Source organism: Amblyomma maculatum, chromosome 4, assembly GCF_055883805.1.
Source record: "Amblyomma maculatum isolate TAMU_Amacu chromosome 4, ASM5588380v1, whole genome shotgun sequence".
Taxonomy (NCBI): Eukaryota; Metazoa; Arthropoda; class Arachnida; order Ixodida; family Ixodidae; genus Amblyomma; species Amblyomma maculatum.
This window is the reverse complement of record NC_139347.1, coordinates 39,989,967-40,005,348: the sequence shown is the minus strand read 5'-3', so window position 1 is coordinate 40,005,348 and position 15,382 is coordinate 39,989,967. Positions and strand designations below refer to the sequence as shown.

The window sequence follows — 15,382 nt, the reverse complement described above, 5'->3', positions numbered from 1 at the left end:
AGCTAAGCCGCAGCAATTTTTGGTTTGATTTTTTTTTTTTTTTTTTTACAGGGAAGGAAATGCGCAGTAACCGCTCTACGGAGACCTCAATCACGTCGTGAGGGTAGCGCGGAAAGTAGAAGTGAAAGAAGAAAGAGAGAAAAGGCCGTAGTTGAGGGCCGCGGAGTAATTTCGACCAGTGGGGATTTTCAACGTGTGATAACATCACAAAGCACGCGGACGCCTTTGCATTTCGCCTCCACTTATACGCGTCCGCTGCGGTCGGGTTTCAACTCGGTCACTCCCGTTCAGTAGCTGAGCGTGCTATGCGAAGAAATTGTACATGTATTCCCCCATGGGTTGCACAAGCAGTTCTAAGCACGCCATTCGAATTCCCTTTGCTCCTCCATACTCAGACACTGTGGACGATACTCAAACGACGCGGCTGAGCGCGCACGCACAAAATCAGAGGCCTTTTCATAGACGAGCATCTTGAAGACGGCATGCGATGTCGAGACGACCCATAAATTTCTCTCGGGTGCATTGCAAGGCGCAAATAAATTTTTGAGATTGAGACTATAGTAGTCTCTAAAGAGATTGTGACGCAGTTTAAAAGGCGCAAGATAAGCTTTTAAAGTTTATTTACAAACTAGTTATACCCTTGTTTAGTATTTTGTGCGCCGGCAATTATTTCTTTATTCATGAGATACGCCGGGAAAGTTGGTACACAATTAGAGTGTGCTGGATGCCGCTTGCACTAAACAGCGTCAAGGGGACGTTGAGTACAGCTCTACTTAGCTTCTGTTATTTGTAAAAACTTATTGCGTGACTCTTTTTGGGTATATTCGCGTTTATTCTACGGCATATAGACGAATTTATTTCTGAGATGGGATACGAAATTTGTTTATTTTCGTTTTGTTCCTCCGCTCGATTCAAATGTGTGACGTCACGAAGAAAACTGACTTCTTGATCAGCCCTGAATAGCATGCAGAACAGCCAAACCTCAATTGACGCAGGCCAGCTTTAAATAGTCCTTACAGCGTCCCTGCACGTACGCGAGGAGGAGGAGGATAAACGTTTATTAACTGTGGACGACTTAGGCAGGGGCTTCCGCGCTAGGTGGCCAGGAGCCCCTGAGCTCTGGCGACCCGGGTTGCATGCTCGATGACCCACAGTTGGATTAACGGGTCCCAGCTGAACATAGCGACCTCCCACTGCTCGCAGGTGGAGAGCTGTTCATGTACGTGATTGCAACATGCACCAAATATCGTGTCCTCGCAGGAACGCGCAGACACCGAGTGGAAGTTTGGTCGAGCCAAGCTCATTCTCAAGTACTTCCAGCCGGGTCAGACTTTGCCTCCGCCTTTCAACCTGCTCGAGTTCATCCGCCACGTCACCAAACTCATCAGCTGCAAAGGGAGCAGGAAGGACAAGGTGCGGTCACTCAAGCCTCCAAAAAGCAGGGACTACATCGAAGTGTTGCAGTTATCACCAGCTCTCCTTTTTACTGCCGACGCATTCAGACACGTCTGCAGCATATTCAATTCGTAAAGGTTTTTTATGAAAGACTGCATAGTTTGCTATGTTGTCGTTTGTAGATTTTTGTTGAAATGAGATGCACCGAGGAAGGCACATTGCCATGTTTTCGAGATGAATCCCAAAGAAAAGGTTGGTAGAGAGAAAAGAGAATGTTCAGTAGAATATTACCCAAAATTAAAAAAAAAAAAAGAAACAAGAGCACTGCAGAATCTGTACTGGAGAAATGCGAAAGCCTGAGCGTTTCTGCTGCGCACGGTACATCGCGCGCCCCTTGTAGAGTTCTTGCTATAAGAAGGCCAGCTAGGGCTCGTGGCGCACAGTGGAAATTTAATTTCCTTGGCGCGCGTTCTTTGTAGTGCTCCTGCAAGTGTGCGATTGGCGGCACGGCATCGCTCGTCGTCACGCCCCCTACGTTGTCATGGAGACGGCTGGAACGCTGGTCAAGGAGAGCACATCTCGCGGAATCTCGCAAACAGATCTCGCGAACAGATCTCGGGCACGCGAGATTTTCACCATGAACCAAAAAAGCTTCGCATTAATAAATTCATAACAAGATAGGAGCAACCTTGACTGTAAAAATGATATATGAACTAGCACTGGTATTATACCGTACGGTATGGTATGGTGCGGCAAGATATGGCATGGTATGGTATCGTATGGTTTGGCATGATATGGTATGGTAGGCTTTGGTATGGTGTAGTCTTCGGTGTGCTGGAGTCGCACGGCACACGAGCGTTTCTTGTTGCTGTTTTCCTTTTTTGTTTTGTATTTTGCTTCCATCAAGATGTGGCCGCTGCAGCCGGCTTTTTATTCCGCGTCCTTGGGACGTCAAATGATTGACGATAACTTTTAATAGAGCCAACAACTTAATATTCCAGTGACAATGATAAAATTGCAAGGATATTTCCAAACAGGTTTCCTAAGCATGAGTCATATTGTATGCACCGGAAGAGACGAAAATCACAAGAGATAGAATGAGCCCAAACCTTGTGACAGGGGTCCTAAAATAAGCTGTCCTTTCAAATGCGAATCAATGCACGAAATATCTGAAGCGAGGCAACATATTCTTTTTACGTTTTTCCTTTCGGTCCATATTCAGTGGATCTACTGACCGATTACCTATAATGAACGAATCATGTCATATTTTTTAGCACTGATGTATCTGGGTTATTATGTCCTCAGTTCGCTGTGAATATACGCAAAATATGTATTAAAACAAGAGGTAATTGCTGAAGAAAGCGATCATACATGTAGAATGGAACTGAAGTGGTGATGCAAACATTGATGTCAATAAGCACTGAACGGATGTGAAGAACACCGCGTGAGTGTTAAACGCGCCTACTTTCTCTCCTACAGATCTACATGGAAGAGAATGGACTGCGCGTTAGGAAAGAAGACCTGACATATCAGGTTTGTGCATGGGTAATTTTTGATACGGTTACCTGTTACGCTCTAGAAACGGTGGCAGTACCCTTTGCCGAATACGTTTTCCGGGATGAATGTTAGATCGCGTTAAGCCCATTCCACACTGCTTCCTCGTCACAACTGTAGTCCTAAGTTGTATTGGGCAAAACAACAAAAGCACGCTAGAAATCTGGCATGCATGGGCTTACGCAAAAAAAAAAAAAAGGAAGAAAAAAAAATCAGGTGATGTGTCAGGAGCTACACTACTTAGTGCCTTTTGGTGGTATCAAATTTCTAGTTTGGGACATTTACACCAAATTAGTGTTTTGGTCACGATGAACAAACGGTCTATCTAGAAAGAAAATGTCTTCTCGGGCACTTGTAAGGAATCCTACTAGAAATAAGCGCTAGTGACAACTGTGTTTCACTCGTCTTCCTCAACGACTTTCTGACTGGTGTAGATGCCCCATGCAAAGAAAGACACAAAAGACAAGATCTACGCTTTAGGATAGATCAGAGCCTTAAATATGCATCACCGTCATCATCATCATCAGCCGGACTATGCTCACTGCAGGGTGAAGGCCTCTCCCATTTTCTTTCAGTTAACCCGGTCCCATTCTAGCTGCATCCACTTGACCCCTGCGAATTTCCTAATCTCATCCATCTACCTAATTTTCTGCCGCCCCTAGCTATACGCTTACATTCCCTTGGAATCCAATTGGTTACTCTTAGAGACCATCGGTTATCCTCTCTTCGAACTACACATCCGGCCCATGCCCATTTCTTCCTCTTAATTTAGATTAGAATGTCAGTAACTTGAGTTATTTCTCTGACCCACTCTACATGCTTCCTATCCCTTAATGTTGCATTACCATTTTCCGTTCCATGGCCCTCTGCGTTGCCCTCAATTTAAGTAGAACCATTTTCGTTACCCTCCATGTTTCCGCCCGATAGTCCAGTACCGGTAGAATGCAACTGTTATACATTTTCCTCTTGAGTGATACCGGTAAGCTGCTAGTCATAATGTTTAATACCTTCCAAATGCACTCCATCCAAGTCTTTTTCTCCTAGTTATTTCCCTTTCGTGGTCCGGATCTGCGGTCACTACCTGTTCTTAAGTAGACATATTCGCCTATCACTGGCAACGCTTTGCTACCTATTTTAAACTGCTGTTCCTTTCCCAAAATGTTCAGCATTACCTTAGTCTCCTGCATATATTAACCTTTAGGCCCACCTTTCTGCTTCTTCTGTCTAGATCATTTATAGTTAGTTGCAGTTGGTCTCCTGAGTTACTTAGCACAATGTCGTCAGCGAATCACAGATTACTGAGATATTCTCCATCGACCCTGATGCCTTACTGCTCCCATTCCATGCCTCTACAATACGCTCTCTAAGCAAACTGTAAATAGGACTGGGGATATCGCGTCTCTTTGCCTAGAATCTTTCTTAATTGGAATTTTATCACTTTCTTTATGCAGAACTGTGGTTGCTGTGCAGCCACTATTGATATCTTCCAGTAATTTCACATATGGCTCACCTACACCCTGACCTCGCAATGCCTGCATGACCGCTAAGGTTACGACCGAGTCGAATGCTTTCTCGTATAGGTAGTCAATGAATGCTATGTATAGCGGCTGGTTATATTCCGAGCACTTTTCTATCATCTGTTTTATAGTGTGGATATGATCGATGGTAGATTACCTTTTCCGAAAACCTGCTTGATCCTTTGGTTGATTAAATTCTAAGGTTGTTCTGATCTATATTAGCGATTACCTTAATAAATACCTTGTACGTAACGGATAGTAAGCTGATTGGTCTGTAATTTTTCAAGTCCCTAGCGTCCCCTTTCTTATAGATGTTAGCTTTCTTCCATAATTCTGGTACTTTAGATGTCATGAGGCATTGCGTATACAGGGTGGCCAGTTTTTCTAGTACGATATCCCCTCCGTCCTTCAACAAATCTGTATATATATATATATATATATATATATATATATATATATATATATATATATATATATATATTACCAGCTATATCCTTATTGATAAGAAAACCTACTCCTAGTTCTCGTCTTTCCGGTAAACCTCGATAACACAGTACTACAGTACAGGCCCGCCCTTATATGCCTCATTTGGCCTCCTCATCTCACTAAGCCCTATGATATCCAATTGCATACCCTATTGTGCCTCTAACAGCACTGCTAAACTAATCTCACTAGCTAGGGTTCTAGCATTAAACGTTGCCAGGGTCAGTTTTCCAATAGCGGCCTGTCTTCGGAGACAAAAATTCTTAGCACCCCCGCTGCGTCAGAGGTCTGACCGCCGCCGTGGTCAGTTGCTCCGCAGACGCTGGCGACTGAGGGCCGGGGTTTTGTAGGACCAATCATGTGAGGTTGTGGCCAATTACTGCACCAAGGTGGCCAACTCTTGTTCTGGTGAAGGAGTGCGTTGCCGGAGGTGGTTCACCGGCATCAGGTCGCACCTCAAACCTGTTTTTAAATACAATTCCATCGACACGCGATTTTTTTTTTTTTAATCCGGTGGAGAATAGCGCGGCACCGAGATCCGAGTCACGGCCCTCTTGCATGCGAGGCGGATGCTCTACCTCTACGCTACCGCTGCATTCCTCAACAACTTCCTCCAATTTCTGTCTGAAATATGCATGCGAAATATTTATTCGATTGAATGCCCGGAATGACAGTGACACCATTGCAGCGGCCTCCGGCTTAGGTACCACTGCCTTAATACCTACCAAATGCGAATCATCATTAGCACAATGTCGGGGCTTCCCCCTTGGTCCCACAGATAAACGCTATGGCTCTCGTGTCAGGCATTCAAACTTGCGGCCTCGTGCTTAACGCTTCAATGCCCCACAAACTCATTCGTGGATATGTGCCTCTGACACGTAAAACCCGCGATTTACATCTCGGTAGTTACGACACCTCACGCATAACACTTCTAGTTATTACATAAGGTACGCGGTCAGCCTTGTGCGCAGCTGGCCACACGCCAGATGCGACGCACCATTGAGTCATGTCGACTTGCGCGCAGGACGTGATGAAGAGCCTGGTGTGGCGGTACGTCACCAGCGAACAGAGCAAGAACGAGCAGGCGCCCGTGACGGAGGACGATGTGAACGAGCTGAAGCAGCAGATCACCTCGTTCCGATTCGACCTTCTCGACGTGCTCAAGGACAACGGCATGAAGATCAACCAGCAGCAGCGGAAGCGCGCCGAAGGTATACCTTCTGCGCGCAAAACATCCATTGCATCATTGGTGTATCTATCCACAAAATCGTGAGGGTATCTATCCACAAAATGGTGAGGGGATCTATCCACAAAATGGTGAGGGTATCTATCCACAAAATGGTGAGGGGATCTTCAATAAACAAGATCAGCGTCACAGTGATGCAGAAGTAGGATCGAGGTAGTCGTCCGAGAGAAGAGTGGGGCGTGTCCTGCTACATTGCGTTTAGAAATGCATAGTTCCAATATGAACTGGAGCAGTGAATTTGCACGCAAGAAAGAATTTGTCGTTATTTTCAAGCTGTAACAGTAAGCGCCGCATGGGTATAATTTGTCGAGTAGAAACTACCCAGGAAATACATAAAAATATATCGCTGATGTTTGTGGAGCATTCATTGGTTGAAGGCCCATCGCGTGTTTTCTTCGATATCGTATCCACCGTCAAGGCCAGAGTTACGCACACCACGCTAGTGTCTGTCCCTTTCAGTCCGATGAATATACAAAGTAGGTATAAGTGCAGTTTTTTTTTTTTAGAGTGTAGTTTTTAGAGCGTTTTAGAGCGTCTACAACTCGGGTGCAACTTCGGGATGATGGAAGCGTCGAGCGTAATAAGTGACGACGCCGTCAGAGCTGTTAAACCGCTCAGTTCAAAGGGACGACAGCATAACAACGGGTAGTAAACACATTTCATGCTTCATCTGCCCTATGTTACGGGAAAGGCAGCTTCTTTATTTTTGTGCAGCCTCCTGACGCCACTCTCACGTCACAATTATCTTGCTGGTAGCAAACAGCGATAGCCCCTAACAGGCTCTCGTACTGCTTACGCAGTAAAGTGGTTTTGGTTTGGTTCGGTTTATATGGTTTAAAGTCCCAAAGCGACGCTGACTATGAGGGATGCAGCAGTGGAGCTCCAGAAGTTTCAACCACCTGGGCTTTAAACTGTATTGACATTCGAAGTACACTGGTGTCTTGCGTTTATAGTTCCATTGATACGCAGCCGCCAGAGCGGGGGTCGAACCCACTTTCTCGAAATCAGCAGTTGCCGTAACCACAGAAATCAGAAATACCGTAGCCACAGAGCCAAGAGGGCGGGGCAAATTGGTTTTGGGAAAATAAAGTACGCAATGACTGACCTCGGTGAACACACAAACCACGCCGCGAGGGAAGGGACGCGGAAGAAAAGTAAAAAGGCGCTGTACTGGAGAGCTACACCGTTACTTCGCGGATTACTTCGATGACCTGATGGTATACATTCACCTCTTCGTGCTACCCCTCCATCGATACGCAGGGGACTGATCCCGCGTCATCAGGCTCTGCGCATAACACCTGGACTATGTCAGGACTGAAAAGGATAAGTGACAAAAAATAAAACTGTTAAAAAATTCAAACCGTCATAACAGCTATCGCTAAATTTCAAAGTGGGCGCCAGTCTTTGAAGCGTGAGCACTGACCATCCACAGTGCAAATGATTTGAACGACCTTTTAGATCGAAAGTTTCCGGGTTGTAGTTTGGTTCTATTCCATTTAAGAAAGCCAGCTTAAATACCAGGAGATGTGCGACGTATAGAGAGTAAAGCGGATACATTTCTATCTTCTCCTCTCTTTAACAATATCTACAGCGCACCTCACAGGCCGAAGAGCTTGTCAGTCTTGATTTATACGCCCGACATATCGATGGCCAGCCGGACACGACTTGCTGTCCGCCTCATTCGTGTCCGCCAGCAAGGTGAGCCAGGTAGCTTGTGTGTAGTTCCAGTGAGGAACTGAGGAGTGTGACAAGCTCTTTACAGGAGCTAACTACAGGAATACGACGGTAGTCTACAGAGACGTTAACATAATGATTATGACAACGCTGATATGGACGGTAAACAGCAGACGCTCCGACTTCTTTGATTCAGGGTAGAGGTCTTCTTGTCGGGATATCTTAAAATTACTCCCAGGAACTCCTGAACAATTTAGGTTACCTCTGCCGGCGATTCCGACGCACACCAAAGAGTGATATCGTCCGCGTACATCATGTAATTAAGCAAAGAAGGCACAGCACAGTATACTGTGTCTGCCTCCTTTCCTTTATTAACTTTCGCTGTAATTATGACAGTTCAGAACCACATCGCCCAACAAGTAGTGGTGCTCATTACGCCGTCCCTGTCCAATCGTTTAACCCGGCACCACATAATTAGCGTCCACACTTTATAAATGGAACCTAGTAATACTTACGAAAGGTCTGCGACTCGACATTGATGCGCGTGCATTGAACTTACAACAACGGCAAACAAAAAAACGCCGTATTGCACCACAGTGACCATCCTCTCACGCTTCCCCCAACAGCCCAGCCGAACAAGAAGGTTCGCGTACGCGAGCGACGGCTCCTCAAGGACTTCAGCATCACGCTGATGGACGCCACGGAGGGAGACCTGCTGTCGCACCACTCGAGCAGCGCGGACGTGAGCCGCCACGAGGAAGAAGAGCGGCCCCACTACAGCCGCGTGCTACAGCGATGGAGGGACCTGGTCAAGGCGTTGCAGGTGTCGCCCATCGGAACCAGCAAGAACCTTTCCACGCCCACGCGTACATCGGTGCTCAGGTACATATATGCTACGCATTCACTTCCTCTTACTCACTGTAGACGGAGACAGGTACCATCACCTTCCGGCTATAAACTGCTGTATTCTCTGAACACTAGTTATTTCTCCCGTTACTCACCCCACTTCACAATACGGCAGTTACGATGACCAGTGTCCTCCTTCCTCCATCTTTCCTGACAGTCACACAAACACTCACAGCAGTGGCAGTGCCTCGAAGGAGAAAATACCGCGAAATGAGAAAATCAGGAAGATTAAGGAGGAGAATGGCAAGATATATATACGGGTACATTAAGATGTCTGTTGACCTGATACATTCTCCCCTGAGACGCCAGGTCCATCATTCAAGGAACCGTGAGCTCTTGTTCTTATTCCAATGTCATTGATAATGGGATGCTATATGCCACGAGATCCAACTGTTCATACGAAGCGCGAACAAGGCGAAGGTGCACGTGCAGCGCGAAGTGCTTGTGCGGTATGCGCTGCATGTGAGCATTATCAGTGTTGCCTTAAGTGTGTTCGTTGCTACTGATGATGATGAATTTTAACAGCACAAGGACATCTGAAGCCAAAGAGCTCCAAACAGAAGGTAAAATGCGGTCAACCCAGGACAAGAAAATATGGTTCCTGAATGGTGATAACAAAAAAAAACAAACGCAGTTGTGTATAGAGCCTACAAATTCATTCATTACACGTGAAATGTGCAATGAGTGCACTGAAAGGCAGACGCAGCACCGAAGACACGTCGGACACACCGCGCCAAAGTTAGAAGAGCTGGCAACATAAGCGCGTGGTTGGAAATAGCTGTGCTATAGTGCCTAGAATATTCTAGGCACTATAGCTGTGCGCGCCAGTCAACACGAGCAATTAGAAACAGTCTCCGTGGCGCCTTGCGCCGCCATATGGTAAAGCCAGTGACCGAGGATGCTCCGTCTAGGCAGATGCCGTGTGCTCATTGCAGCGAAGCGATTGTTCTTGAGCTCTGTTACCCGGGCTGATCACGTTCTTAGCGATTTCTAAGGGCATTCAAAGCCAGCGGTGCACCTACCGCTTCAATGGCCCCAGAGACGAGTCAAAAGCTCGCCATTCTAGTGTAAATTAAGTGTCATTGGATTAAAAAAAATATGCGCTAATTGCCCACTGGTCCATATTTCCCTCGATAAAACGGAAAGGGGGGGGGGGGGGGTATCAGTAGGAATATGTTTAGCTATAGCCAGTTACAGCTCAAAGATTGCAGCAGCAAAGGCCCGTTAAAGAAGGCAGTTTATGACATGAAATGCCATGACATTTCGCCAGTGCACCTGCTGCTGAAAGTTGAAAATTGGCCCCAGGAAAGAAAAGGCGCGGTATTTGTCACACTTTCTCCATGGACACCTGAACCACGCCGTGATGGATGTGAAAGAAGAGGCACGTGCCTGCTGTTCACCTGCGATTTCATTATAGGGGTTTAACGGCTGCGTCACAAAAGCCAGGGGGTTGCGGTAGGTAGTGGAGGGTGGCAGTTCCTGTCCCCACGGAGCTGGGACTGGTAGGTCAACGCCGCTTGCGGCGGGGGCTAGCCTGCCACCGAATTTTTATGTTGTAGGCCGTCATTGCATCCGCCACCGCTTAGGTGGTGGACGACGGCTGTTGCGGCGCGCGTCTTTCTCTCCCTAATCTTTTTCTTTCTTCTGTACTTTCTATCTTCTGTCCGTACGAGGCAGCGGAGGTGGCTCAGCTACAGACCCAGCAGCAGGCCCGTGCATGTTCTTTTCCTTCTTCCTTCCAGCCACAACACAAAAGCCAGTCGACGGCAATGTGTGGAGGGACTCTTTTGAAGGACATTTGCGACTGCATACTTGAGTTGTGTCCGACTGAGCCTCACCGTAAACTTATGAAGGCAGCGCTCCTGCGACATATTAGTTATGCAGGCGAGGTGACCTTCTGCATTGCATTTTCTATCTGTAGGCAGTGCTGCTCATAGACTTTCACATCAGCCCTTTTCAAGAATACATGGGTCCCGACGTCTGCCGTAGTTCTCGATACACACAGCTGTAATTTAAAAAGAATAATTAGGCAGTCGGACATCACATTATTGTTTCTTCACAGAATGCTAATGTGCAGGATTCATAAAACATCATTCCTGAATCACCAGAAATCGCGGGGACGTAATTTTTTCGATGTTGATCGGTAGCAAAAGTAAAAAGAAAAGATAAAGGAAAGCAACACTAGCGGCGACAAAGGGTCCAGATGTAACAAATTCAAAATTCTACCTCATAACGAAACAGCGTCCGCGGTTCAACTCTTATCTACCATGGTTCAACTTTTATCTAACGTGCTCCGCGTTGGTGCAGGGAAAAACTGGAGCATCAAGTCAGCACCGAGATAGAAGTCGACCCCCCGGAGCACATGCCAACCGTGCGAGAATCAGAGAACGAGCAAAACACGGAGCCTACGGGCGTGGACGCAATCAAGCCCGCAGAGTCCCGGAAAGAAGAACCTCTCGAAGCACCGCCGAATCCCGGAGGCAAAGTGAGCGAGACTCCGCTCCTGGACACCGTGGCCGGACACAGGATGGCAGAACTAGCCATCGATATGGAGGCTGCGCCGCCTCCGTCACATGGCGACAGTGGCGCCTCACAAGAGTCAACACTTACGAAGCGGCATTTCTGGGGCGAAAGTCCCAAAAAGGGATGGTTGTAGAATATTTTATTTTGCAGCAAATGGGTATGGCAATTTATAGTGAGCAAGGCAGGTGTAGCTTTTGGTTCAGTTAGGAGCTAGCGGGTTTGTGATGGCGCCTTGAGGAGCTAGTTTCGCTGCGGGCTAGGCGTCGTAGCGGCCGAAGCGCCAACCGCACGCTTTCTTGGGTGCTCAGATAGAACTTTACTCCCCAAGTTTCAACAATGGTACGTCACATAAACAATCGTTATTCCGAAACTGTAGCACCTCTTGCGATGAAACATGCTGTACATAAGCGGGAATCAAAAGCATAACAATGGCCACTGATGAAATCAGTTTATGCTTCGAATGTTTTTTTAATGACATATATTGAAATAGGTTATGACAGAATACAGGACGCCATGCATTCCGACCTAGAACATACTGCTGAAACAATTGCTGAACAATACTGAAGTGAAGCAATGTGTAAGCCATAATAAAGATCGAAATGGAGTATATATAGGTTTATTTATTTATTTATTTATTTATTTATTTATTTATTTATTTATTTATTTATTTATTTATTTATTTATTTATCTATAGTACCCTTAAATGTTCTTCTTCGAGAGTACTGTATTAAGGGCAGTCAGAAGTGGCCGATAACAGCAACCACAATCTCATACTTGAGGTTGCGCATTCCTGTGAATTTAACGACGGAAACAATTCAGTCAGCGATCTTGACCGATTTCTTAGCAAAAATATCAGGAACCGAAAGGCTACCTCCATCAACATCAAACACTTTAAATTTAAAGGACTGAAGTGGTTGTGAAAAAGTGCCTCTGCACGTTCACTGCGTTTAGATCAGGCAGTCCGGCAGTCCGGGCAAAGATATATAAAACTACAATAATACAAAGACAGGTCTGCCCGTGCAGACCGCTTGGTTCGCTGAAATTCCGATGTGCATGACAATATGTTAACGCAGAGATAGCAAGCTTCTTCAAAGGCTTCGGTCATCCTCTAGAATTTTAAGGGTATAAATTTAAATTATTATGCATACTATACTTTCAGCGATAACACGCCGTAGACGAGTTGCGGGGACAAGAAGGAAGCACAAGAACTGCAGAATGCAAGCATTCTAGAAGAAAATAATGTATATAGTATCCTTGTTTTGATTACGCGAATAAAATGCCATAACACTGCATAACACTGGTAACATTTTGCAAGGAAATTGGCACGCGGCTGAGAACCTTCCTTGTGAATACGCGACCACTCACGCATTGTGGCTGTACTTTAATAAAAGTTCTTTTTGCTGGTAAAATGTGCGTTGACATTCACTCCTTACTTTGGTTTGCGAGCCAGCTACCTGAAACCAAGAAACCTAACAACACATGCTGATATCCTGCATTATACAACTACTTTTAATTGGTTTGAGGTGCCGTATAAAGGGTATTTAAGCTAACTTTAGCCAGAGGTTAAACAAAAGATAAGCCAGAGAAACCACTCGTATACACAGCTGCCAGCCATCTGACGCATCACAACCAATTTATTATTTTGCAATTATCTAATTAGTAATCTTAATAACTTTTATAATTTACAAAATATTGCCTTTAGACAATAAATGTGATTTGCGAAGTTGGAGAGCGCCTTCTGAAACATTCATTCTATTATTTCCGATAAAGAAAGCCTCACCTGTATCTTTTTTTCCAAGCTCTAAAGAAAGCCTGCGAAATACAAAAATATCACGTGACTAACGCAATCGCGTGCAAATAATGTGGTGCTCTCAACCGCGGTTTGTAAAAAACTCGGCCACCGTCGCATCTTACCGCACTCCATGCGTGAACAGAGAAGGAGCTACTCCTTGATAAACATCAGTTTCATTCAGTCGCCAGGTGACCTAAAATTGTTCAAACCGATACTAGCCGGAGTTTCTTACCCCTGGCATAGCCAGCATTCACTGCCTGCCTGCGCTCTACCTCCGAAGAAGGCGCAGATTATGAGCATGTTTATTACATTACACGTTTATTACGTTTATTACAAAGCTGCATGTTAAGACGAAATCCTTTAATGGCTCATGCTGTCAGCGTTCGTTCGTCGTCATCACCAGAAACCGTAACTATAACGTCATCAGAAAAATAAAAACTCGAACTGTTGCCACTCGATGCCCAGACTCCGTAGCCAGCTGAGTGTTGTCTCGTCGGCTGCCGCAATAGTACGTGGAACACAAAAAGACGTCATCTGCCTGGTTTTATGAATATGCCGCCAAAACGAGTCGTACCTCAGGGCGCTTGCCTAGCGGGCTGAGAAAGACCTCGGTGAGAGCTTCGTGGAACACTTGTAGCTGCCAGCTGGGTTTGCGTGGTGCCTACATTGAAATGCGCGGTAATTTTGAAAGTATGTAGTCTCAATCAGAGTGACCCAATGCCAGAAAAGTCATGACATACGTTTTGATCGTTGGCATATTTTAATTGACAGCAGTGTTTGAATATATGATTCTGCTGAGTCAGCAGTGGAAGGAGAGAGGCCTTCTTTCTCCCTCGGCTTCCTCGCGGTGCATGTGTTCCTCGTATCATTCCACTTCGATCGAGTGGTCCCGGAGCGAATCTCAGCAGGGTACACTTGCATGCTTTGACCCCCCCCTCCCCCCCCCCTCCATTCAAGCAAATGGGCGGGGCGGGGTGAAGACAGGACCCCTCTGTCCCCCTCCGCGATTTACGTCACTATAGTTGCTTCGTACCGCGTTCGTTGCCTCGGTAGTGTCACGGCACTGTAGTACCACGTTACTAGAAGAGGGTATTTCATTGGGTTGTGGTGTACGTGGGCGTGGCGGAGTCAATCCTCAGCTCAGTGCCCAATATATATGGTGGCACCCTTAGGCCTTTTTTAAAGGGAACGCTCTACCAGTCACATTGTGGATAGGGGAGCAGTAGCAAGAGTGCAAGGTCATCGCCCGGCGCTTGCCCCAAGGACACCCCCTACGCGCACTTGTACGTTCCTGGGCGGGCGTACCCGCAAGTATGTAAACAGCGTCGAGGCGTGCCCTGCGAGAAGAGGTTCGCGTGGTGTGGGGAAAATGTCAGCAATTCACCGTGCTCCAAGCGCCGTACGAAATCGAAATACCTTCACAGGTGCGAAGTGGAAGTGGTGGAGCCTCCTCATGAACGGTACTCATGATGTAATGAGACTTTGTCATAGTAAAATCTCGGTGATACGAATTCACGAAATTCCCTGGCCAGAGTGCATTGTGTAAAATGTGATGTTCCGAACTCTCTCCCGCGCCACTACGGGTGATCGTTCACTCCGCGATCGCCAGCCGCGCTGTATGTACGCATCATGAGCAGTCTGCGTTGATGCGTGGTCCGCACCTCGTCGACGTCGCGAATGTCTGTAGGGCTCGTCGCGAAAAGCTGTCAGCGGCGCGTGGTCCACAAACTGTAGACATCGCAATCGCCGCAGCTGGCGGCTGCGTACGCGGCGGACGCGCACGGACCGCCCATCGCTGGCTCCGCGATCGCGATCCGCGAGCAGTTTGCGGCGCTTCGCGGCCCACATGTAGCCATCTCCTGTCGTCCTGTACGCCCCGTGAGAAGTACGCGGAGGCGCGCGGACCGCACATCATTGGCATCGCGATCGTTTTTCACACCGCAAAGAGTTTGCAGAGTAGTCCGCGGTGCACACGGCTGGTGCGTACGGGCCGCACATCGTAGACTTCGCGACCGCTAGTCGCGCTGTGCGCATCGCGAGCAGCCAGCGGTGCCGCGCGGCCGGCGCGTCGCAATCTCTTGTTGTGCTGTACGCGCCTCGAAAAGTCCAAAGAGGCACGCGGTTCGCCCGTCCCCGACGTTGCGATCGCCTGTCGCGCTGTGTGCGCCGTGAGTGGCGAACTGTGACCGCGCGACCGAAATAAGCCTTCTGGGACGTAAATAGATCTGCGCGACTGTTTTTTCCCATGCTTCTGCATGCTTATTTTCTTTCGTTTTGATGATACGAATGTTC

At 47.0% G+C, this 15,382-nt stretch overlaps 1 protein-coding gene across 1 annotated transcript in view; it reads left to right on the top strand.

Moving 5' to 3' along the window:
* The window catches only part of LOC146190790 (transient-receptor-potential-like protein), a 48,453-nt gene extending 37,022 nt beyond the window's left edge, over window positions 1–11,431 (top strand). The window contains exons 11-15 of the mRNA XM_084600236.1: window positions 1,261–1,413; window positions 2,875–2,928; window positions 5,974–6,160; window positions 8,496–8,751; window positions 11,083–11,431. Coding sequence (XP_084456362.1) covers window positions 1,261–1,413; window positions 2,875–2,928; window positions 5,974–6,160; window positions 8,496–8,751; window positions 11,083–11,431 — 999 coding nt within the window. The remainder of the gene's footprint in view (window positions 1–1,260; window positions 1,414–2,874; window positions 2,929–5,973; window positions 6,161–8,495; window positions 8,752–11,082) is intronic.
* Window positions 11,432–15,382: the final 3,951 nt, after the last annotated feature.